At 36.8% G+C, this 26,096-nt stretch overlaps 1 protein-coding gene across 2 annotated transcripts in view; it reads right to left on the bottom strand.

Moving 5' to 3' along the window:
- Positions 1-19,628, bottom strand: part of cdh15 (cadherin 15, type 1, M-cadherin (myotubule)) — a 52,756-nt gene extending 33,128 nt beyond the window's left edge. The window contains exon 1 of one of the 2 annotated variants that reach the window (XR_013815663.1): positions 19,390-19,557. Coding sequence is in view for 1 of the 2 variants with exons in the window: in XM_079806026.1 (XP_079662152.1) it covers positions 19,390-19,440 (51 nt within the window). In the remaining variant the exon portion in view is untranslated. Of the gene's footprint in view, positions 1-19,389 lie in introns of both variants that reach the window. The other variant, XM_079806026.1, reaches the window with a different exon arrangement.
- Positions 19,629-26,096: the final 6,468 nt, after the last annotated feature.

The following is a 26,096-nucleotide window of genomic DNA, read 5'->3' as shown; positions in this document are numbered from 1 at the left end:
TATATTTTAAACGTGGCACATTTGTAATTACAAATATATTTAAACACATGGCATAAACGTTTCAAAAGAAATGAGATTAAAGTATATTTTAGTTTATGTTCACCAGTACATTCAACATTTTAACCAGATTTCAAAGACATTATGAAATTGCATATAAAGATAATCTACTTAAATGGGCTAAAGGTTCATTTAATGGTAAATAACATGCAGATAAGTGTCTTTTAAAGCATGTTATGCTATAAGTACTCTTTTAAGGGTTGGCATTTTCACAGTCTCACCAACGTGCACTTCTCTCACACACCTCTAGGGGTCCACACACTATCACAGCTGATCTTGTATTAGACCACCACGGTCATTTAGATTGCTTTGTGTTCCTTAATGTTGATATTAGTTTGCCGTTGTATTGCACGGCTGTAGCTCAGACTCTCGTTTCAGCTTTAAAGTGTGTGGAGCTGATGTGTTTCGTGCAGAGGCGGACAGTTGTGAAGTATTTTTACTTTCTACTCCAGTGGCGTCTCTAATGTGGAATCCAGCGTGTGCTTTGAAGGCCTGTGGGGTGGAGGGAACCGAGCTCATGTTCCTCTCTCTTTCTCTTATTGACACAAACATACACATGTACTGAGGTCTGCACTATTCAAAACACACATGTTCAGCCAAAATGAAGGGCTCATACAACACACACACACACACACACACACACACACATTCGTGCAGCTGTTCAGCAGGGAAAAAGGCTCAGTTTTCGCCACCCATGGCCTATCTCTGAAACACGTTCTCTTTAACTGCACCTGACTGGGGTCAGAGGTCAGCTGCTAAATGTGCTTTAGTGACAAAACTCCACACACAGTGACAGGATTCTCACACACACCGACACAATGTGTGTCAAACACTGAGAAATTCTCACTATGGACTAAAGACTGATTTATGAAACTACAAGAACTGTAGTATTTTGCCAAAGATAATGCAGGGAGAAGTAAGATTGTGTAAATATTTTTATATAATAAAGCACAGTTTACCCCGTCTGTCAGTGGAGAGTAAACTGAAATTCACCTGGCATAAACACTTCTCACCATCCATGAAACTATAGTTTGCTTTATTATAATATAGGAAACCCTTGTAGAAGAAGAAGTGTGCTTTATTGTACTTAATGTGGACATGTAGTGTACTTCAGATCTTAACAGTATATATTAAACTTCTATAATATTAATGAAATAAAAGGCCACTTAAGTGCACTTAAAAAGAATCCACTTTCATGACTACGTTTCTTAACAGACTTAAAAAGTGACCTTAAAAATGTCAAATTAATTTTGATGTTTAATAAAACACATGTATGATACTTTATTATGATTTGAACTATAGTGTGTTTCACAATATAACATGTAAAGTTAATGTATTTTAAATGTACTAAATTGCAACTTCATTACAAATTTGTAATTACAAATATATTTAAATACAAGATTTACAAGTTTCAGTAGAAATTACATTAAAGTATATTTAAGCATACCGCCTGTACACTTTGACCATGTTTGAAAGAAAATATAAGTAATTATATTTATATAATGATATATTTATATAATGATATATTTATATAATGATATATATTTATATATATATATATATATATATATATATATATATAACAGAGTATCACCCATTACTGTGATACATATTACTTCTTTTTCACAAGGGTATTTGTTTTCAAAACATTTAACAGATTTTCCCTTTTAGCAGCAACTTTTTTTACAACAATAAATTAAAAAGTTTCTGATTTCAACCATGTATTTTGTTGCAATTCTAAAATAAAGTACTCAACAAAAGTCCAAAGGCCCGTTCACAACTAATAGAATAACTATAACGATGCAACGGGTGATATTCTGTTTATTATAAGCCTTTGCCTCAGTTTTGTTGCCTGTCACTTTAAATGCTCGCGCTCTTTAAAGCAGGATGGATTCTGATTGGCTGTCAATGTTTTTATCGTTCAAAAATATTCAGAAAGTGTTTCCAATGATATTGTTTCTCTGTGCCGTTATCATTATTACACTCAAAAAAATTATACTTTAAACTAATGACAATTAAATGATACTTTTAAACTTGTTTAATCCTCCTCTGCTGAGATCTTCAGAGATGTAATGTTTTATTTTATCTTCCGTTGATTTCATCTAAGGCTGTGGCTGAAGTCTGTTGTAGTTTTTGTGTTTCTCTTTCCTTCACTGATTCTGCTCATTATCATCAGGTGTTCATAACTAATGATCAATCATCACTTAATTATCTCATTAACTTCAACACTGCTTCAGTGGTACTTTAACTCAGTAGTGTGCACACACATGAACACTAGGAAGTGTTAATTTATCATGGGCATTTTGCTGTGTTCCATTACATAATCAGTTTATAACTACAATTACATAAATCTTACCTATTTCATGTATGTTTAAGTGTACACTCCCAATTCAGCCCCTTTGCAAAGCATGATGGGAAGCGAAAGTCCTGTTTGATTGGGTCCTGCATATGTTGCTTCATTGGAAAATATTTGGAGATTTTTTACTAGACTAAAACATGCTCAGAAAACATAACCAGTTTAAGTTACAGCAAAGTGATTGAATTGAGTTGGTTGGACGTAACTGTTTTAGATAGATTCTTCCTTGGTCAATTGTGTTGTCACTACACAAGGATTTTGTGTAGATTAAAAATAAACCTTTAATGTTACCAAAAAATAAGGTGGTTGTGTGGAACCACTGTCCATAATTGAATTGAGTTAGTTTAAAGTAAAATATTTTGAGGGTTACTTGATTGAAGCATGTTATTTCAAAATGAAAACTGTTTCAAGTCAATTTAACATGAAGCAATCACATTTGAACCAGAAACATTATAGAACTATATCTTTATCGCTACAGTTATCGTCCTTGTTGTGAACAGGCCTTTAGATATCACCCCATTTAAGAATGCAATATTAAACCATCCCCATATAAGAATCCTGAACAGCAGCGATGGCTGTGGTGGTTGTTGATTTCCTCAGCGGTGGAAGTGTTTCCTGATGCAGAATGCTGGGCATTACAGGCACGCACAGACCCTGTTAAAGCGCACTAATCTTAGAGCAGCTGAATTCTCCATTCTGCTCGTGTACTACATTACACTCAGTGTTTACTCTTGTATTCCAAGGCCAGCTGCAGAAACCTAGACTGTGTCTTAAAGGGATAGTTCACCCAAAAATTAAAATTAGCCTATGATTTACTCAACCCCCAAGTCAGGTGTGTATGACATTCTTCTTTCAGACGAATACAATCAGAGTTATATGACATATCCTGGCTCTTCCCAGCTTTAAAATGGGAGTGAATGGTACCTGAGATTTTGAAGCCCAAAAAAGTGCATCCATCCATCATAAAAGGCATCTATCCATCATAAAAGAGCATCTATCCATCATAAAAGAGCATCTATCCATCATAAAAGTGCATCTATCCATCATAAAAGTGCATCCATCCATCCATCCATCATAAAAGTGCATCTATCCATCATAAAAGTGCATCTATCCATCATAAAAGTGCATCCATCCATCCATCCATCCATCCATCATAAAAGTGCATCTATCCATCCATCCATCCATCCATCCATCCATCCATCATAAAAGTGCATCCATCCATCATAAAAGTGCATCTATCCATCTTAAAAGTGCATCCATCCATCATAAAAGTGCATCCATCCATTATAAAAATGCATCCATCCATCTTAAAAGTCCATCCCTCCATCATAAAAGTGCATTCATCCATTCATCCATCCATCCATCCATCATAAAAGTGCATCCATCCATCCATCATAAAAGAGCATCTATCCATCATAAAAGTGGATCTATCCATTATAAAAGTGCATCTATCCATCATAAAAGTGCATCTGTCCATCATAAAAGTGCATCTATCCATCATAAAAGTGCATCTATCCATCATAAAAGTGCATATATCCATCATAAAAGTGCATCCATCCATTATAAAAGTGGATCTATCCATCATAAAAGTGGATCTATCCATTATAAAAGTGCCTCCCTCCATCATAAGTGCATCCATCCATCATAAAAGTGCATCTATCCATCATAAAAGCGCCTCCCTCCATCATAAAAGTGCGTCTATCCATCATAAAAGTGCATCCATCCATCATAAAAGTGCATCCATCCATCATAAAAGTGGATCTATCCATCAAAAAAGTGGATCTATCCATCATAAAAGTGCATCCATCCATCATAAAAGTGCACCCATCCATCATAAAAGTGGATCCATCCATCATAAAAGTGGATCTATCCATCATAAAAGTGGATCTATCCATCATAAAAGTGCATCTATCCATCATAAAAGTGCATCTATCCATCATAAAAGTGCATCCATCCAACATAAAAGTGCCTCCCTCCATCATAAAAGTGCCTCCCTCCATCATAAAAGTGCATCTATCCATCATAAAAGTGCATCTATCCATCATAAAAGTGCATCCATCCATCATAAAAGTGCTTTATATGGCTCCGGGGTTTAAGGCCTTCTAAAGCGAAGCCATACGTCGGGTCAGAGGTCAGAGGTCACTCTTCGCCGGAGCTAGACTGGTGTACGGCCATTATACCAGAAGCTTGTGATTATAGTTTATAAAGTTATAAATATACAATTTTTTTTTTTTAAAACGACGCATGCTTCAGAAGGTCTTTATTGACCCGCTGGAGCACTTATTATAATGGAGGGATGCACTTTTTCATCAAAAAACGTCTTGGTTTTCTGATTCAAATTAGAGCGATCAACCTTTTTATGTAACTTAAAAAAAGTTATGAACAGCCTTAATGAAATAAAATGTGATGACTAACTTATAAGACTAGTCTCACCGGCCTCAGCTCCCAAACAACTGTCACTTTAAAGCTACATTTAATGAGTATCAGAACAGTTTCTCTGAACCGACCCAGACAAATAAATACACAAATGTTTACATGGAAAGACAAGTTATTAATAGCACTTTTACACTCTAAAAAATGCTGGGTTAAAAACAACCCAAGTGAAAATGGACTAACCCTGCGGTTGGGTTAAATGTTTGCTTGAAACAAACCAATTGCTGGGTTAGTCCATTTTCAACCCGACTTGGGTTGCTTTTAACCCAGCATTTTTTAGAGTGTAGGTGAATTAAAATGGGTTCAAATTAGTGATAGATCATCAATAGGGCGTTCAATCAGGTCATTGATATCAGAAGTGGTCGTTTCGACTAGTGTCACGTTGTTTGTAAATTTTGTGTAAATATTGCAAAATAATTAATTTTCTGCAATCTATATTGTCAAAAGTTTTGGGACGCCTGCCTTTACATGCACATTAACTTTTTATGCCATCCCATTCGTAATCTGTAGGGTTTGATATGGAGTTGCAGCTCTAACAGCTCCAGCTCTTCTTTCCTCAAGGTTTAGGAGTGTGTTTATGGGGATTCTTCATTCGTGATGTTGGACGAGAAGGCCTGGCTCTCAGTCTCCGCTCTAATTCATCCCAAAGCTGTTCTATCGGGTTGAGGTCAGGACTCAAGTTCCTCCACACCAAACTCCTCATCATGTCTTTATGGAGACGCTTTGTGCACTGGTGCATGCTGGGACAGGAAGGGGCCGTCCCCAAACTGTTCCCACTAAATCGGGAGCGTGAAAATGTCCAAAATGTCTTGGTGAAGCATTAAGAGTTCCTTTCACTGGAACTAAGGGGCCAAGCCCAACCCCTGAAAAACAACTCCCACCCCATAATCCCCCCTCCACCAAACTTTACACTTGGCACAATGCAGTCAGGCAAGTCCCGTTCTCCTGGCAACCGCCAAACCCAGACTTGTCCATGGGATTGTCAGACGGAGAAGCGTGATTGGTCACTCCAGAGAACACGTCTCACTGCTCTAGAGTCCAGTGGCGGCGCGCTTTACCCCACTGCATCCCACGCTTTGGTGATGTAAGGCTTGGATGAGCTGCTCGGCCATGGAAACCCATTCCCTGAAGCTCTACACACTGATCTTGAGCTCATCTGAAGGCCACAGAAGTTTGGAGGTCTGGAGCAACTTCTGTGACCCTCAGCATGTGCTGACCCCGCTCTGTGACCCTCAGCATGCGCTGACCCCGCTCTGTGACCCTCAGCATGCGCTGACCCCGCTCTGTGACCCTCAGCATGCGCTGACCCCGCTCTGTGACCCTCAGCATGCGCTGACCCCGCTCTGTGACCTTCAGCATGCGCTGACCCCGCTCTGTGACCCTCAGCATGCGCTGACCCCGCTCTGTGACCCTCATCATGCAGTGACCCCGCTCTGTGACCCTCAGCATGCGCTGACCCCGCTCTGTGACCCTCAGCATGCGCTGACCCCGCTCTGTGACCCTCAGCATGCGCTGACCCCGCTCTGTGACCCTCAGCATGCGCTGACCCCGCTCTGTGACCCTCAGCCTGGGCTGACCCCGCTCTGTGACCCTCAGCATGCGCTGACCCCGCTCTGTGACCCTCAGCATGCGCTGACCCCGCTCTGTGACCCTCAGCATGCGCTGACCCCGCTCTGTGACCCTCAGCCTGGGCTGACCCCGCTCTGTGACCCTCAGCATGCGCTGACCCCGCTCTGTGACCCTCAGCATGCGCTGACCCCGCTCTGTGACCCTCAGCATGCGCTGACCCCGCTCTGTGACCCTCAGCATGCGCTGACCCCGCTCTGTGACCCTCAGCCTGGGCTGACCCCGCTCTGTGACCCTCAGCATGCGCTGACCCCGCTCTGTGACCTTCAGCATGCGCTGACCCCGCTCTGTGACCCTCAGCATGCAGTGACCCCGCTCTGTGACCCTCAGCATGCGCTGACCCCGCTCTGTGATACTCAGCATGCGCTGACCCCGCTCTGTGACCCTCAGCATGCAGTGACCCCGCTCTGTGACCCTCAGCATGCGCTGACCCCGCTCTGTGACCCTCAGCATGCAGTGACCCCGCTCTGTGACCCTCAGCATGCAGTGACCCCGCTCTGTGACCCTCAGCATGCGCTGACCCCGCTCTGTGACCCTCAGCATGCGCTGACCCCGCTCTGTGACCCTCAGCCTGCGCTGACCCCGCTCTGTGACCCTCAGCCTGGGCTGACCCCGCTCTGTGACCCTCAGCATGCGCTGACCCCGCTCTGTGACCCTCAGCATGCGCTGACCCCGCTCTGTGACTCTCAGCATGCAGTGACCCCGCTCTGTGACCCTCAGCATGCGCTGACCCCGCTCTGTGACCCTCAGCATGCGCTGACCCCGCTCTGTGACCCTCAGCATGCGCTGACCCCGCTCTGTGACCCTCAGCATGCGCTGACCCCGCTCTGTGATTTCACTTCGTGGCTGAGTTGCTGTTGTTCCCAATCGCTTCCACTTTGTTATAATCCCACTAACAGTTGAGAGTGTAATATTTAGTAGTGAGGAAATGTCCAGAATGGACTTATTGCACAGGTGGCAACCAGAAATTATTTTCTATTTTACATATTGACTAGGGCTGTCAATTTAAACACATTAATTTGCTGCGAAGTTAAAATGATTGACACTTTAAATGCACCCGCCAAGACCTGTACGTCATCTTACATTGCATTCAGTTTAGTTATGAATATGATGCAGGGCAACGACTGACTGCGTGATGAAGCCTATTAGAATGCAGTTAAAATGGCACTCAAATTCAAGATATGAGGGCGAAAAAATGCCCAATAGGCTATGGGTTTTTGTCTTATATTTATATCATATGATGGGCTATAGTTTAGCAATATCACACGAGCAAGAGGGCTATTTTCCCCGAATATCAGCACGATTGCAAATGTGATATTGATTTATACAACAGTTCAATAAACCAGAAGTTAATGTTGTGTACACAATATTTTCTGTTTTTGCTCAATTTGTCCCAAAGAAGCCACAGCAGAACTGAACGAATCCTCTGATTTTAATGAATCGAGTGAGTCATTGATTCAGTTGTTTCGTTAGGGAATGATTCAATGACTCACTCATTACGACTGGCGGTCTTAGACATAGAGTATAATTTAATTTTTCATTCATATTCATGTTCACCGTTGAGCTGAACACCCATGTGGGGTTGGAGATCTGAGACTGAAGTGATTGTGCCGGTGGGACGTCAGTCTTCTGGGTGGGATTGACTGGAGGTCTTGATGTCTTTAACAGAGCCGCACATTTGGTTACTTCTCTTATCATTTCGCTTTTATGAGTGTCTGCTAATGCACTTCTTCACCTCATTAGGACATGCATGAGTGCTTTTCAGTCTGTGCTTCTTAGTTCTTTTATTTACTTGCTATTTTAAATGAGCTTTTTATCACTAACTGTCCACTTGGAGAGGTTCTTCTACACAGAAATTATATGGAGAGCAAACAGAGACTTTTATATTAATAAGTAATAAGTAATTACTTAATAAGTACTTAACAAGTAATAAACAGCCAATATCCTAGTAATATGCATGATATAAACAACTAATATGTGCATTAATATGTGCTTTATAAGAACTAATAAACAGCCAATATTCTAGTAATATGCATGATAATAAACAACTAATATGTGCATTAATATGTGCTTTATAAGAACTAATAAACAGCCAATATTCTAGTAATATGCATGATAATAAACAACTAATATGTGCATAAATATGTGCTTTATAAGTACTAATAAACAGCCAATATTCTAGTAATATGCATGATAATAAACAACTAATATGTGCATAAATATGTGCTTTATAAGTACTAATAAACAGCCAATATTCTAGTAATATGCATGATAATAAACAACTAATATGTGCATTAATATGTGCTTTATAAGTACTAATAAACAGCCAATATCCTAGTAATATGCATGATAATAAGCAACTAATATGAGCATTAATATGTGCTTTATAAGTACTAATAAACAGCTAATATTCTAGTAATATGCATGATAATAAGCAACTAATATGTGCATTAATATGTGCTTTATAAGTACTAATAAACAGCCAATATCCTAGTAATATGCATGATAATAATAACTTTTGTGTTAGTGTCTACTTTTTAACCCTAACCTAACATCAACTAGTTGACATGTAGTTGCAAAGTTACTCGTGGTTAGTGGAATGTCTAAAGTGGCCCGTCGAAACAAAGTGCAACTTAAAATCGGAGAGAAATCTGATCCCTGAATGAGAACTCCATTATGTCCCGTGAGCTGTATGTGAAAACATTTGCACAGATCTGACACAGGGCTGAAAATACCCGGCCGTCTGAAGCAGAGACAGCAGGTGCTGACCACAGGCTTTCTGACCAGCCCCAAACCTCAGCCATCCTCCAAACACGCTCCTCATCTCATGACAGCTTTACGAACGTCCAAGAAAGAGCTACCTTTGGGTCTTTTAGTACACTGGGAAAAAAACATTCCAGCTCACAGTTGCTGCTCTCTGTGTCACATCTAACCCAGTTTAGCTCCACTTTTACCAGAGTAAGACATTCCTAAAGCTCCACACACACATGGCAGGGTCAGCTGGTGCGGGCGTGACTAACTGAATGAGATATGCTACATTTCTGAACAAGTGAGTGTGGAACACATTAGGCCTTTGCGTCTGTGTCCAAGAGTTTTCAACTAGTGTGTGTGTGTGTGTGTGTTTTATTTAGTTATACAGTAGTGGCCAAAAGTGAAGTAAAAATATGAAGTAAATATTATAAAAATTTGTTCCAGATTTTGTAAGCATATTGCATAGTTGTGCTTGTTTGGTCACACTTTAGGATCCAATTTTCACTATTAGCTAAGACTTTTGCCTCAATAAACTCCTAATTAATGCTTACTAATAGTTGTTAAGTTCAGGAATTGGGTAGGATGTAGAATAATTAATTAATATGTGCTTTATAAGTAATAAACAGCCAATATTCCAGTAATGTGCATGATAATAAACAACTAATATGAGCATTAATATGTGCTTTATAAGTACTAATAAACAGCCAATATTCTAGTAATATGCATGATAATAAGCAACTAATATGAGCATTAATATGTGCTTTATAAGTACTAATAAACAGCCAATATTCTAGTAATATGCATGATAATAAGCAACTAATATGAGCATTAATATGTGCTTTATAAGTACTAATAAACAGCCAATATTCTAGCAATATGCATGATAATAAGCAACTAGTTAATAGTGAGAATTGGACCCGAAACTAAAGCGTTGAGGATTGTTTTGTTTGTGATAATAACGCAATGAAATCTAACAAATTGTGCCAACATCGTTTTTGGCCAGGCCGTCATACAAAGAAATTATGAACACATGCAAAAACAAGAAAGAACCAATGAAATTATGATAATGATTATGTTGTAGTCAATGTTTGCTTTTTCTGTGAGCTTTCAGTAAAATAAAACCTGTAGCTGTAGTTTGACTTTTTTTGTCCAATAATTTTGTCAGATAAATGCCTTAATCAAGTTTAGTGCTTAGTTTTTCCTTCACATTTAAAATATTTTAAAAACATAATTTAATCAAGCTTGTAGGGTCATAAAAAAACAAACTTTTGGCCACTACTGTACATTCATAAAGCATATCATGATGCATTATGTAGTTTAAGATAAATACAAATATTTTTTTAATCAAATTTCCTATGGTGTTCCCCAGGGTTCGGTTTTGGGTCCTCTTTTCTTTATGTTTTCGGTCTTCCGAGGCTTTGGGATAGTCTTCCTCTTCACATCAGATCTTCCTCTTCTGTTTTTATGCTTAAATCCTCTTTGAAGACATATTTGTATTAGTTGTATTATTTTAATTGAGGGTGTACATTTTTTGTCTAGTGTTTTAATTTGTTTTAATTTCTTGTACAGTACTTTGGTTTCAACATCTATTATTTTAAAAGTGCTCTATAAATCAATAAACTAAACTAACGAATATAAACTTTATAGTTTTGAAATATTTTATTCCTTTGAATCCAAAACATGTCTAATGTACCGTATTAAAGTACTTCATTCAGAGAATATGGATATGATCAAATGCTACACGCTAAAAAATGCTGGGTTGCTTTAACACAATTTTGGATCAAATATGGACAAAACCAGCAGTTGGGTAAAACATTTGATACAATGTTTTTTTATTTTACATAATTTATTTATCTTAAACTACATAATGTGTTATAATATGCTGTTTAGGCTTTATGAATGTACAGTAATGTCCGCTTAGTTTTTTATGACCCTACAAGCTTGATACATTTATGTTAAAAAAATGATGAAGGAAAAACTAAACACTAAACTTGACAACATTATTTGACAAAAAAGTCAAACTACAGCTACAGGTTTTATTTTACTGAAAGCTCACAGAAAAAGCAAACATTGACTACAACATAATCATTATCATAATTTCATTGGTTCTTTCTTGTTTTTGCATGTGTTCATCATTTCTTTGTATGACGGCCAGGCCAAAAACAATGTTGGCACAATTTGTTAGATTTCATTGTGTTATTATCACAAACAAAACAATCCTCAACGCTTTAGTTTAGGGTCCAATTCTCACTATTAATTATTTGCTTATTATCATGCATATTACTAGAATATTGGCTATTTATTAGTACATATAAAGCACATATTAATGCTCATATTAGTTGCTTATTATCATGCATATTACTAGAATATTGGCTATTTATTAGTACATATAAAGCACATATTAATGCTCATATTAGTTGCTTATTATCATGCATATTACTAGAATATTGGCTGTTTATTAGTACTTATAAAGCACATATTAATGCATTAGTTGCTTATTATCATGCATATTACTAGAATATTGGCTATTTATTAGTACATATAAAGCACATATTAATGCATTAGTTGCTTATTATCATGCATATTACTAGAATATTAGCTATTTATTAGTACGTATAAAGCACATATAAATGCACATATTAGTTGCTTATTATCATGCATATTACTAGAATATTGGCTGTTTATTAGTACTTATAAAACACATATTAATGCACATATTAGTTGCTTATTATCATGCATATTACTAGAATATTGGCTGTTTATTAGTACTCATAAAGCACATATTAAAGGGATAGTTCACCCAATAATGAAAATTGTGTCATCATTTACTCTCCCTCAAGTTGTTCCAACCCTGTATGAGTTTCTTTGTTCTGTTGAACACAAAATAAGATATTTTGAAGAATGTTTGTAACAAAGCAGATAGAGCAAACATTCACTACCATAGTATTTTTCCCCTATTATGGCAGTCAATGGTTGCTCTATCAGCATGTGTGTGTCTCAGAGAGAGAATGCCGGGCTGGGCGAGAGGTCAGAGGTCACACAGGTGGTCACGTTCTGTCATTTCATTCTTCAATAGGTCCAGTACATGCCTTGTCCAAGGTCACCTGTTTCTTTCTTCCTATTTTATTTTATGGAGTGTTCATGTTTATTTGAACTGATCCTGCTGTCATCCAGGAACTCTGAACGTGATTACAAACCAGAACGCTGTCATGTCAAACTAATTCACACCGGAAATCACTTTAACGCCGTCCCATCTTGGAGACAGAGAGTGTGTCAGAAGATCTGGGATTGAGGGAAACACACAGGTTCCAGGATGACTGACTCCTGGCAGCTGGACTCAACACTGCCTGCTTTATTAACAGATTCTCTGCTCATTGCGTGGCCTGACCTCTATTTCCACAGCCGAGATTACCATGCGAGACAAATGGCGTTGAGTCTGCATCTGGGAACAGCTGCGCTGCGCATTAGCAAGCCCTCAAAGAGACCACCAGAGGCATGTGTGGATCTCCGGGCTCTCACTGAGACATAAGCCAGCTCTGGGAATTCCTAGCACTCCCTGAGAAGTTTAGCGGATGAAATTCTCATGTGGCACACATTATCAGTGTGTCCAGAGCCATGGAAAGACACATGACCAAAGAACCTGCAGCACACATGATAGAAAACTATCAATTTATCAGCAAGTTGGGACAATGATTGGGAGGAAAACTAAGAAGGCCAACACTTTTCTCTCTTTTAATTGTTACACCGGTTGAGGAAAGGAAACATAGGTTTACTAAAACGTACATTATCACAGAATTACACCAATAGAAGAAAAACCGGTAGCACTTTCTTTTACATAATACGTGATTGACCTCCAATCAATACGCCTATAGGTAGGGTGACCACCATCAAACAAACCAAATGAGGGACAATTACTAAGTTTGTGTGGGACAATGTGGGACATGCTACCGACACTAAAACATAACCTGAAACTGTTACACAATGTCTATCTAACTTAATAAAAACATGTGTATTCTGCCTTTCAGATTATAAAAATACTTTGTTCTTTAGTCCCATCACAATGTAACATTGTACATGTCATTTAAATTCAACATCACTGAGCCCAAAGGCAGCAGGCATCAGATCTGACCAAGTCCAAAAATGAAGAAATAAAATATAAAGCAACATGAAATTAGTTAATTGACAGGCTTATATATTATATTATATATTAAGAATATAACCAGTTTACCGAATTATCCATTCGTTTTCTACATGGAACGAATCCGCTCCACATTTTGATTGACAGCCGAACACAACCTACTAGTGACCGTGTTTACTCCTTTCTTTTCAACCATTGGATAGGATTTTAAAAACGGCTGTTGTTGTGTTTGTGAAAGGCGAGATGTTACGTCTGACGAAGCTCTGTTAAATATGTCTATAGGTGAAAAACGATGCCACAAAAAGAATAAATGAAATGCTTTCTTAAAAAGGCAAAAGAACGCATGTTTTCTTAATATGATAATTAAAAACCAACAGACTAATGAAAATGCGGGACATTTTCTCAATATGCGACGTGCGGGACAAGGGGTGAAAATGCTGTGCGGAACAACGCAAAGTGGGACGGGTGGTCACCCTACCTATAGGTTGTTTGTCACTTCCCTGAAATACGACCCATAGGATCGTTTACTAAAGTTGTGCCCGTATCGACAACAGGACACTTTCATTTTAATGCTTTGTTTCCTTTTATTTGCGTCATATTTCGGGTTTTGCTTAGCTCAATTGATAGAGCATTAGGGTTGGGAACCGAGAACCGGTTCTTATGGAGAACCGAAACTGATTTTTGAAAAATACCAGAACCGCGCGAAATTCCTAAGTTTCGTTTCCGAAAACGGTTCTGGTGCAATGTGTGTGCGAAGCGCTGGAAGCGTATCCTTTAATAGCGAGAGCCAGTGTTGCCAAGTCCGTGGTTTTCCCGCAGAATTGGGCTACTTAAACACTGTTGCCGCGGGCTGTGTTTCATGTCCGCGGGTTGAAGCGACCCCAATTATGTGATATTTAGCCCCGGAAATGCGAATTTTACCGGAGAAGCCCCCCTGAAATGCAATTGGGCTTGTTTTGAGTAGCAATTGTGCGGGTTTTGTTGTGAAAACCTGGCAACCCTGGCTCACCTCATCATAAATATTAATGACGTTGCCGCTTCCAGGAGTGCAGCAGTTCAGCCTGAAAGCCCTCGCGCTACACATTTACGGTTTTGCGTCAGATATTTCCTCGTTGACCACCAACATGGCGAAGAGAAAGTCACAAGTATGGATTCATTTCCAAAGAATGAATGATAATGAAGCAAAATGTAACACATGTGAAAAGTTAATAACATGCAAAGGAGGCTGCTCTAGCAATTTGACAAAACATTTGCTACAGCACACAGTGCCACAGGGCTTATACCAGATTTATAGTCAAAGGCCTATATATATATATATATATAAAAAATGTGTTGCAAGAATGGCTTAATTAATACTGTAATATATGTACAGTACAGGACTTTTTTGACATTGCCAACCTGTTAATTAATTTTAGAGCAAGTAATAAACACAAAATGGATTGTTTGAGTTGCGTATTGTGCCTTTTTCCTCTACCACTATTTGTTTAATGATTTTAATGGAACCAGAATCGGAACCGGAATCGTTAGGCGGAACCGGAACCAGAACCGGAAAATTTCTCACGATTCCCAACCCTATGCATGATGGGTGATGCATGATCACATGATCTTGTATATATTCGATGCTCTATCAATTGAGCTACGCAAAACCCAAAATATGATGCAAATAAAAGGAAACAACACTGAAAAAAGTCTAACATTGCTGTTGTTTGTTTAATGTGTGTTTTCTCCTTGAAATAGCTTAAAAGTATTTGTTTTTTATTTAAAGTAAACGTTTTAGTTTATATTTATGGTTAAAATCATTTTTTTTACATGGATACAATATAAATTGGCAGCGGGACATTAAACTGAATTTTTTGAATTTTTTATTAGATTAAGCATGATTTGAACTGACTTCAGCCACAGTATTAGATAAAATCAACATTGCTAGCATGCCTTAACACTTTGCTAGCATTTTTTTAACACAATTCTAGCATGCTTTAGCATATTGCTAACATGAATTAACATGTTTTTGGTAAGTTTCAACATTCCTAATGTGAATTAGCATTTTGCTAGTATATTTTAACAAGTTTCTAGCATGTTTTAGCATGTTGCTACCATGATTCTAGTATTCTCTATCACATTACTAGCATGAATTAACATGTTGGTAACATTTTAACACAATTCTAACATGTATTAGCATGTTGCAAGCATGTTTAACACATTGCTAACATGAATTAGTAAGTTGGTAGTATGTTTCAACATTGAAAGTGTGCACTTGCATGTTGCTAATATGTTTTAACAAGTTGTTACCATTTTTTGACATTTGGCTATCATGTTTCAGCACATTGCTAGCTAGTTTTAACAATTCTAGCATGCATTATATGTTGTTAGCATGTGTTAACACATTTCTAGCATGAATTAGTATATTGCTTGTATGTTTAAACACATGTGAATACACATGTTTTAGCATTTTGCTAACATGATCTTAGCATGCTTTAACATGCAGCTGGCATGTTTAGCACACTATGCTAGTATGAATTAGCAGCCTCATAGCATAAGAACTTATTATAGTAATTGCAATAACTGGGTAATAACTACATACTAACCCTGAACCGACCCCTAGACCTAACCTTAACCCATGTAGTTACCTTGTATTACCCAGTACTTTCACTGTAAGTGCAAAAAATGCACTTCTTATTTAGTATTTGTGTCTTGATTCTAGTCTAAATATCAAAAAATTCTTAAATCAAGATGTTTTTAGTAGATAAGTAAAATTACATGAAGTGAGAAAACAAGAAAACATATAATTTAACTTATCTAGTAAATGTAGTAAAAGTTTCATAAGAGGTCTTAATGTCTTAAGTTCCTGATAAAATTCTTCTTTATTCTTTAAAGTTTGACCATCGTTTTACTGTTAGTGGACATCCGGCATTGAAAGTGACGTTTAGATGAATATGTGAATGTGTGCTGCACACTTTCCTCTCAATAACAAAATAAACACAACAAAAATGCCAGCGGTGAGAAAACAGCAGTTCAGAAAGAAGGCGGAGCCTCATAGCCACACCCACCAATTACATCATCATCACCACGGACCAATAGGAGTTCAGAGGTGTTTGCCAGCCGGAGCAAACTTTTCCGGAAACTCAGAACGAACTTCCTTATGGCCTGAGTTTGTTCTTTGAAGTGTTTCTGGCCTTTAAAGTGTGTTCATCGAATTAGTCGTTCAGTTAATTATCTAATTAATGTCTATTTATATTTCTCCTAAAGAATTGCAGGCAACATTTTGTTGATCCTTAAATGAAACAGAGCTAAAAAACAGAACGAGTTATGAAAGAGCAAACTCTCAAAGTCTACACTTTAAAAAATGCTGGGTTAAAAACAACCCAAGTTGGGTTGAAAATGGACTAACCCAGCAATTGGGTTGTTTTAACCCAGCATTTGGGTTGTTTTAACCAAGCAGTTGGGTTAAATATTTGCCTAAAACAACCCAATCACTGGGTTAGTCCATTTTAAACCCAACTTGGGTGGTTTTTAACCCAGCATTTTTAGAGTGTACACTCTAAAAAAAAAAAAGGTTCTATATGGCACCAAAAATAGTTCTTGGCTCGTAATCATAGGGGAACCTTTTTTAGTGCTATATAGCACCATTTTTGGTGCTTCAGTGGTTCTTCAGCGGTTCTTCAGAGGTTCTTCACCGGTTCTTCAGAGGTTCTTCACCGGTTCTTTGACTAAGGTGCTATATAGCACCTCTGAAGAACCGCTGAAGAACCACTGAAGCACCAAAATTGGTGCTATGTAGCACTAAAAAAGGTTCTCCTATGATTACGAGCCTTTTTTTTTAGAGTGTATATAGAGGGTTAAAGTATTGGATTACTAGTTACTTGAACAAAAGTAATCTGATTACTTGCGCTACTCACAACACTGGTTATAATAATCACACTCTAAAAAATGCTGGGTTAAAAACAACCCAAGTTGGGTCGAAAATGGACTAACGCAGCAATTGGGTTGTTTAAACCCAGCGGTTGGGTTAAATGTTTGCTTTAAAAAACCCAATTGCTGGGTTAGTCCATTTTCAACCCAACTTGGGTTGTTTTTAACCCAACATTTTTTAGAGTGTATGATAATAGTTGGGTCAAAACCAAAGAGCCAAAGTATCTTTACGCATGAAGGCCATTCAATGGTTCTCGCATTGCTCATTAATAACCATGACGTTTCTGCTGTTTATGTATAGCGTGATGAAAGCTCGGCCGTGATTGCGAATCTGTGTCCCATTGCGAATCTAAACAGTTCCGATCAGGGATTGTGGGGAATATGTGGCTTTGTTTGCCTTCTCACTCGTTGTCTTCATGATTAGACTAGTGACAGACCAAAGGGGTCTCGAAACATGACGTCAAACCAGCTGCATTTCTCTTCTTATTATTCATTATCAGTCATCATTCACTCTGTCAGTGTTTAGATCCTCGGTTTCCACCAGCCGTATACAACATCTGACGGCTCGTGGGGTAAGTTCAGACAGAGTTAACAATCAATTACTAAACTCTTTACCACTAAAGATGATTCTAGCAGATGTGACCCAAGGTCAAAACTGTAACCACTTCTTAAACACTGAATCTTCAGCCAACAAGATATACCAACGCCAATCAAACGACACAGCGCTGCTCGAAAATAAATAAAGCACAATGCATTTCCATCATTACAGAAGCTTCGCAACATTTGAGCAAGTCCTGCTGTCATTATTAAAGACAATATCAAAAACCTACAGCAAATTATTAGATGTATTTAACATTTTCTCACCTTATCACAGTTTATTCGCTAGGGGTGAAGTCAGGTAAAATAGGCCACGTTTTGGTAAATGACTTATAACACCATCAAATAAGCGAGATCTAATGATATTTTACTAAATGAAATTAGCATGGGTCTCTTAAATATGACTATACATTTTAAATGTGAAAATATAAGTATAATTGTTTTAAAATGATGAGAGTTTGAGTATTAGCAGGTACCTTTTCTCGAGCCACGGCATAACATTCAGGTAAAGTGGGCCAATATAAAAAGAGAACACACTTTTAAAAATGCTGGGTTAAAAACAACCCAAGTTTGGTTGAAAATGGACTAACCCAGCAACTGGGTTGTTATAACCCAGTGAAGGGGTCGTTTTAACCCAGCGGTTGGGTTAAATGTTTGCTTAAAACAACCCAATTGCTCGGTTAGTCCATTTTCAACCCAACTTGGGTTGTTTTTAACCCAGCATTTTTAAGAGTGTACTTATAATTGCTTTAGTACCGTTATTAATGATGGATGTCAGACTCACTTACCGTACTATTTCTCTTAAGCTTCATGTAACTCTTCCCTGACCACCGTAAAAAACTCAGACCGATCAAACTCAGACTGATACATGTCAACAAGTGTTGAAGCAACAATGCAAGATCAGTTAATGTGATTGGCTGTAAAAAAATTAAGAGATATGATGCTACAACCATATATGGCCCATTTGAGCTAATTCCCCCTAGTGTTTAGAAAATGGTACTAAAATATGACAAGAATTAACTCATCCTGATAATATCAGATAACTTTGATAGAAAGGGATGTAACGGCTCACAATCAACCAATCAGCTGTTAGATTTAACGATACAATTAAATAACACCAATTTAGCTCAACCAATGCTTCATTTAGTTCAGTCTGTGGTGTTAAAGGTCGCATAAGCAATTAAAGAACAAACACTTCAGTAAAACATGCTCAGCTCAAAGTGTCTGAATCATTTTGCTCCCAAATTTTTATCCGTTTTTTTTTTGGGGGGGGGGGGGGTGTATAATATGTCACCCCCCCTCCTCACTTACATAAATGAACTATAGTGTCCTGCACACACTCTGAATCATTTTGACTGCATCATAAAATAAAAATAAACATTCTCATAAGTAATCACCCCCGCCATTACTCATGTTGCAAATGCTCTGCGTATGGTGCATTATCTTTTAATATTACATGATATTATATGTACACCTGATAGTTCAATGCCTGGACTTACTGAGTAAAGTAAACTGGACTGACCTGAGACACGACGGTCAGCAGTGCACTCAGAACCGCCAGCGCCTTCATCATCCTCCCTCAGATCCGGTAAACCTGCTGAGCGATACACCTCTGGAGATGCAGCGGTGTGCAAAGACTGAAGCAGAGTCCGCACTGAGCCCGGCTCTCGTTCCTCGTGTGTGTGTGTGTGTGTGTGTGGGGCTCTTGAGTGACAGCACATGTGTTCCGGGCCGCCTGAAGAGGCTGTGATCCCAGCCCCCACAACACTCTCCCATGGCACGGACACACCCCACAACTTCCATGACCCACTCAAAGAGAAGAACATGCTAAGCTAGATGAGTAAACTTTGATGTTGACAAAGACTGGTCTGAAAGCTTAATATAGCTTTGAACAGCTTGAAGTTTAAAGGTTTTACTCAGAGAAAGTAAAAAAAAAAAGTTGTAGCATGTTTTAACAAATTGCTGGTATGAATTATCAAGTCGCTAATATGTTTAATACATTGTTAATGTGAAATAGCATGTTTCTAGCATGTTTTAACATGTTGATATCACGTTTTAGTACATTGCTAATATGTTTTAACACAATTCTAACATGCTTTAACACATTGCTAGCACGAATAAACATGTTGCTGGTAAGTTTCAACATTGATAATGTGAATTAGCATTTTGCTAGTATGTTTTAATAAGTCTCTAGCATGTTGCTATCACGTTTTAACACATTGCTACCATGATCCTAGTATGCTTTATCACATTACTAGCATTCTCTGTCACATCACTAGCATTAATTAGCATGTTTTGCAAAAAAATTCAACACAATTCTAACATGTATTAGTGTGTTGCTAGTACGTTTCAACATTGAAAGTGTGCATTTGCATGTTGCTAATATGTTTAATACATTGTTAATGTGAAATAGCATGTTGATAGCATGTTTTACCATGTTGATATCACGTTTCAGTACATTGCTAACATGTTTTAACACAATTGTAGAATGCTTTAACACATTTCTAGCATGAATTAACATGTTGCTGGTACGTTTTAACATTAATAATGTGAATTAGCATTTTGCTAGTTTGTTTAACAAGTTTCTAGCATGTTTTAGCATGTTGCTGTCATGAATTATCATATCGCTAAAATGTTTAATACATTGTTAATGTGAAATAGCATGTTGCTAGTTTGTTTTAACATGTTAATATCACGTTTTAGTACATTGCTAACATGTTTTAACACAATTCTAACATGCTTTAACACATTGCTAGCATGAATAAACATGTTGCTGGTAAGTTTCAACATTGATAATGTGAATTAGCATTTTGCTAGTATGTTTTAATAAGTTTCTAGCATGTTGCTATCACGTTTTAACACATTGCTACCATGATCCTAGTATGCTTTATCACATTACTAGCATTCTCTGTCACATTACTAGCATTAATTAGCATGTTTTGCAAAAAAATTTAACACAATTCTAACATGTATTAGTGTGTTGCTAGTATGTTTCAACATTGAAAGTGTGCATTTGCATGTTGCTAATATGTTTAATACATTGTTAATGTGAAATAGCATGTTGATAGCATGTTTTACCATGTTGATATCACGTTTCAGTACATTGCTAACATGTTTTAACACAATTGTAGAATGCTTTAACACATTTCTAGCATGAATTAACATGTTGCTGGTACGTTTTAACATTAATAATGTGAATTAGCATTTTGCTAGTTTGTTTAACAAGTTTCTAGCATGTTTTAGCATGTTGCTGTCATGAATTATCATATCGCTAAAATGTTTAATACATTGTTAATGTGAAATAGCATGTTGCTAGTTTGTTTTAACATGTTAATATCACGTTTTAGTACATTGCTAACATGTTTTAACACAATTCTAACATGCTTTAACACATTGCTAGCATGAATAAACATGTTGCTGGTAAGTTTCAACATTGATAATGTGAATTAGCATTTTGCTAGTATGTTTTAATAAGTTTCTAGCATGTTGCTATCACATTTTAACACATTGCTACCATGATCCTAGTATGCTTTATCACATTACTAGCATTCTCTGTCACATTACTAGCATTAATTAGCATGTTTTGCAAAAAAATTTAACACAATTCTAACATGTATTAGTGTGTTGCTAGTATGTTTCAACATTGAAAGTGTGCATTTGCATGTTGCTAATATGTTTAATACATTGTTAATGTGAAATTGCATGTTGATAGCATGTTTTACCATGTTGATATCACGTTTTAGTACATTGCTAACATGTTTTAACACAATTCTAGAATGCTTTAACACATTTCTAGCATGAATTAACATGTTGCTGGTAAGTTTTAACATTAATAATGTGAATTAGCATTTTGCTAGTTTGTTTTAACAAGTTTCTAGCATGTTTTAGCATGTTGCTATCATGAATTATCATATCGCTAAAATGTTTAATACATTGTTAATTTGAAATAGCATGTTGCTAGTATGTTTTAACATGTTGATATCACGTTTTAGTACATTACTAACACGTTTTAACACAATTCTAGCATGCTTTAACAAATTTCTAGCATGAATTAACATGTTGCTGGTAAGTTTTAACATGAATAATGTGAATTAGCATTTTGCTAGTTTGTTTTAACAAGTTTCTAGCATGTTTTAGCATGTTGCTATCATGAATTATCATATCGCTAAAATGTTTAATACATTGTTAATGTGAAATAGCATGTTTCTAGCATGTTTTAACATGTTAATATCACGTTTTAGTACATTGCTAACATGTTTTAACACAATTCTAACATGCTTTAACAGATTGCTAGCATGAATAAACATGTTGCTGGTAAGTTTCAACATTGATAATGTGAATTAGCATTTTGCTAGTTTGTTTTAACAAGTTTCTAGCATGTATTAGCATGTTGCTATCACGTTTTAACACATTGCTACCATGATCCTAGTATTCTCTATCACATTACTAGCATGAATTAGCATGTTGCTAATATGTTTTAACATGTTGATATCATGTTTTGGTACATTGATGGCATGCCTTAACACTTTGATAGCATGTTTTAAGACAATTCTAGTATATTTTATCACATTACTAGCATTCTCTATGAGATTACTAGCATGAATTACCATGTCGCTAATATGTTTAATACATTGTTAATGTGAAATAGCATGTTGCTAGTATGTTTTAACATGTTGATATCACATTTTAGTACATTGCTAGCATATTTTAACACAATTCTAGCAAGCTTTACCATATTGCTAGCATGAATTAACAAGTTGCTGGTAAGTTTCAACATTGATAATGTGAATTAGCATTTTGTTCGTATGTTTTAACAAGTTTCTAGCAAGTTTTAGCATGTTGCCATCACGTTTTAACACGTTGCTACCATGATCCTAGTAAGCTTTATCACATTACTAGTATTCTCTGTCACATTACTAGCATGAATTAACATGTTGCTAAACATTTTTAACACAATTCTAACATGTATTAGCATTTTGCAAGCATGTTTAACACATTGCTAACATGAATTAGCATGTTGCTAGTATGTTTTACCATGTTGATATCACGTTTTAGTACATTGCTAACATGTTTTAACACAATTCTAGCATGCTTTAGCATATTGCTAGCATGAATTAACATGTTGCTGGTAAGTTTCAACATTGATAATGTGAATTAGCATTTTGCTTGTATGTTTTAACAAGTTTCGAGCATGTTTTAGCATGTTGCTATCACGTTTTAACACATTGCTACCATGATCCCATTATTCTCTATCACATTACTAGCATGAATTATCATGTCGCTAAAATGATTAATACATTGTTACTGTGAAATAGCATGTTGCTAGTATGTTTTAACATGTTGATATAACATTTTAGTACATTGCAAGCATGCTTTAACACAATTCTAACATGCTTTAACATATTGCTAGCATGAATGAACATGTTGATGGTATGTTTCCACATTGATAATGTGAATTAGCATTTTGTTTAACAAGTTTCTAGCATGTTTTAGCATGTTGCTATCACGTTTTAACACGTTGCTACCATGATCCTAGTATGCTTTATCACAATACTAGCATTCTCTATCACATTACTAGCATTAATTAGTATGTTGCAAGTTTAACACATTGCTAACATGAATTAGTATGTTGCTAGTATCTTTCAACATTGAAAGTGTGAATTTGCATGTTGCTAATTTGTTTAATACATTGTTAATGTGAATTAGCATTTTGCTAGTATGTTTTTTTAAGTTTCTAGCATGTTTTAACATGTTGCTATCATGTTTTAACACATTGCTACCATGATCCTAGTATTCTCTATGATATTACTAGCATTAATTAGCATTTTGCTAAAAAATGTAACACAATTTTAACATGAATTAGTATGTTGCTAGTATGTTTTTAGCATTTTGCGAACATGATCCTAGCATGCTTTATCATGTTGCTAGCATGTTTTAGTACATTGCTTGCATGAATTAGCTAGCATGTTTTAACACACTGCTAATGAATTAACACGTTATTGTTTTAACATTTTGCTAGCATGTTTTATCACATCGCTACCATGTTTTAGCATTTTGCTAGCATGATCTTAGGATGGTGCATTATCTTAGGATCTTAGGATGGTGCATAGGATGGTGCATTTGCTAGCATGATCTTAGGCACATTACTAGTATGCTTTAACACACTGCTAGTATGCATTAGCATGTTGTTAACATGCTTTAACACATTGCTAGTATGAATTAACATATTGCTATCATGTTTAAACATTTTCTAGCATGATCCTTGCATGCTTTAGCACGTTGCTTGCATGTTTTACCACACATTGCTAGTATGAATTAGCATTTTGCTAGCATGTTTGCTTAGGATGATTTAACACAGTACTAGCATGCTTTAACACACTGCTAGCATGTGTTATCATGTTGCTAACATGTTTTAACACTTCTAGCATGTATTAGTATGTTGTTAACATGTTTAACCCATTGCTAGCATGAATCAGTATGTTGCTAGTATGTTTTAACATATTGCTAGTGTGAATTAACATATTACTATCATGTTTTAGCACGTTTGTTAACATGTTTTAACTTTTTGCTAGCATGATCCTTGCATGCTTAAGCACATTTGCTAGCATGTTTTAACACAAATTGCTAGCATGAATCAGCATGTTGCTAGAATGTTTTATCTGTATGTTTTAACATTGCTAGTGAATTTACATGTTGTTAGTGTTTTTTAACCCATTGCTAGTATGAATTAGCATGTTGCTAGCATGTTTTATCTGTATGTTTTAACATTGCTAGTGAATTAACATGTTGTTAGTGTGTTTTAACCCATTGCTAGTATGAATTAGCATGTTACTAGCATGTTTTATCTGTATGTTTTAACATTGCTAGTGAATTAACATGTTGTTAGCATGTTTTAACCCATTGCTAGCATGAATCAGTATGTTGCTAGTATGTTTTAACATATTGCTAATGCGAATTAACATATTGCTATCATGTTTTAGCACGTTTGTTAACATGTTTTAACATTTTGCTAGCATGATCCTTGCATGCTTTAGCACGTTTGCAAGCATGTTTTTAGCAAAAATTGCTAGCATGAATTAGCATGTTTTGCTAGCATGTTATATCTGTATGTTTTAACACATTGCTATTGAATGAACATGTTGTTAGTGTGTTTTAACAACTTTGCTAGCATGTTTTAACATGTTGCTAGCATGTTTAGCATGTTGTTAGTATGTTTAAACACATTGCTAGCATGAATTAGCATATTGCTAGCATGTTGTCTAGGCTAGTTGCTAAGCTTTGCTAGTGGATAGACAGCTTAAATACTCTGTAAAGAGTTATTGTGCAAAAGTGTTGACCCCCTCAATGAAAGTCTATGGGATTTTGGGAATGTTGGGAATGTTCAGAAGTCCGATACAGGAATTGCGTAAGTCGGATCAGTTAGAAAAGATACCGCACACAGAGTCCGAACAGTCTGAAGGTCTGACCGGAGTTTGGTGGCTGTAGCTTTAAAGCTCGAGGAGGAGAGGCTGTTTAAAATGTGCTCTCAGAAGTCTTTGTTAAGCCAGCGTAATGAAACAAACAGACCATTAAGGAAGGACAGATGGGCTATTATTCATCCCAGATAAACAACATGAGAACTCAGGCCCTTAAAACAGCAGCCAGAAAAATGAGCGCAGCTGGAAGAAAACAAAACTAGAGGTCTTTCGTAATTTGTGGAAAGAGCACATGATCGCATACAGAAAGGCCGTAAAAACTGCTAGATCTGCTTATTTCTCTCTTATAACTCTCTTGGAAGAAAACAAACACAACCCAAGGTATTTGTTCGATACAGTGGCTAAATTAACCCAAAATATAGCTTCAACTTTTGATGTTTGTAAACAGCACAGCAGTAATGATTTTATGAACTTCTTCACATGTAAGATTGATAATATTAGGAAGAACATTTTAACCACGCAAGCGTCTATTACAGTATCACATCAGACAGAGTATTGTAGCGTTACTGAGGAAAAATTACACTCATTCACTGCTATAGGAGAAGAAGAATTGGCTAAACTCGTTAAATCATCAAAATCGACAACATGTATGCTCGACCCTATACCGACTAGGCTATTAAAAGAGATGCTACCAGAGGTCATAGATCCTCTTCTTAATATCATTAATTCATCTTTGTCATTAGGATATGTACCGAAAACTTTTAAGTTGGCTATTATTAAACCACTTATTAAAAAAACGCAACTTGATCCTACA

This window comes from Gobio gobio, assembly GCF_949357685.1.
Source record: "Gobio gobio genome assembly, chromosome: 2".
Taxonomy (NCBI): Eukaryota; Metazoa; Chordata; class Actinopteri; order Cypriniformes; family Gobionidae; genus Gobio; species Gobio gobio.
This window is presented reverse-complemented; position numbering and strand designations above follow the sequence as displayed.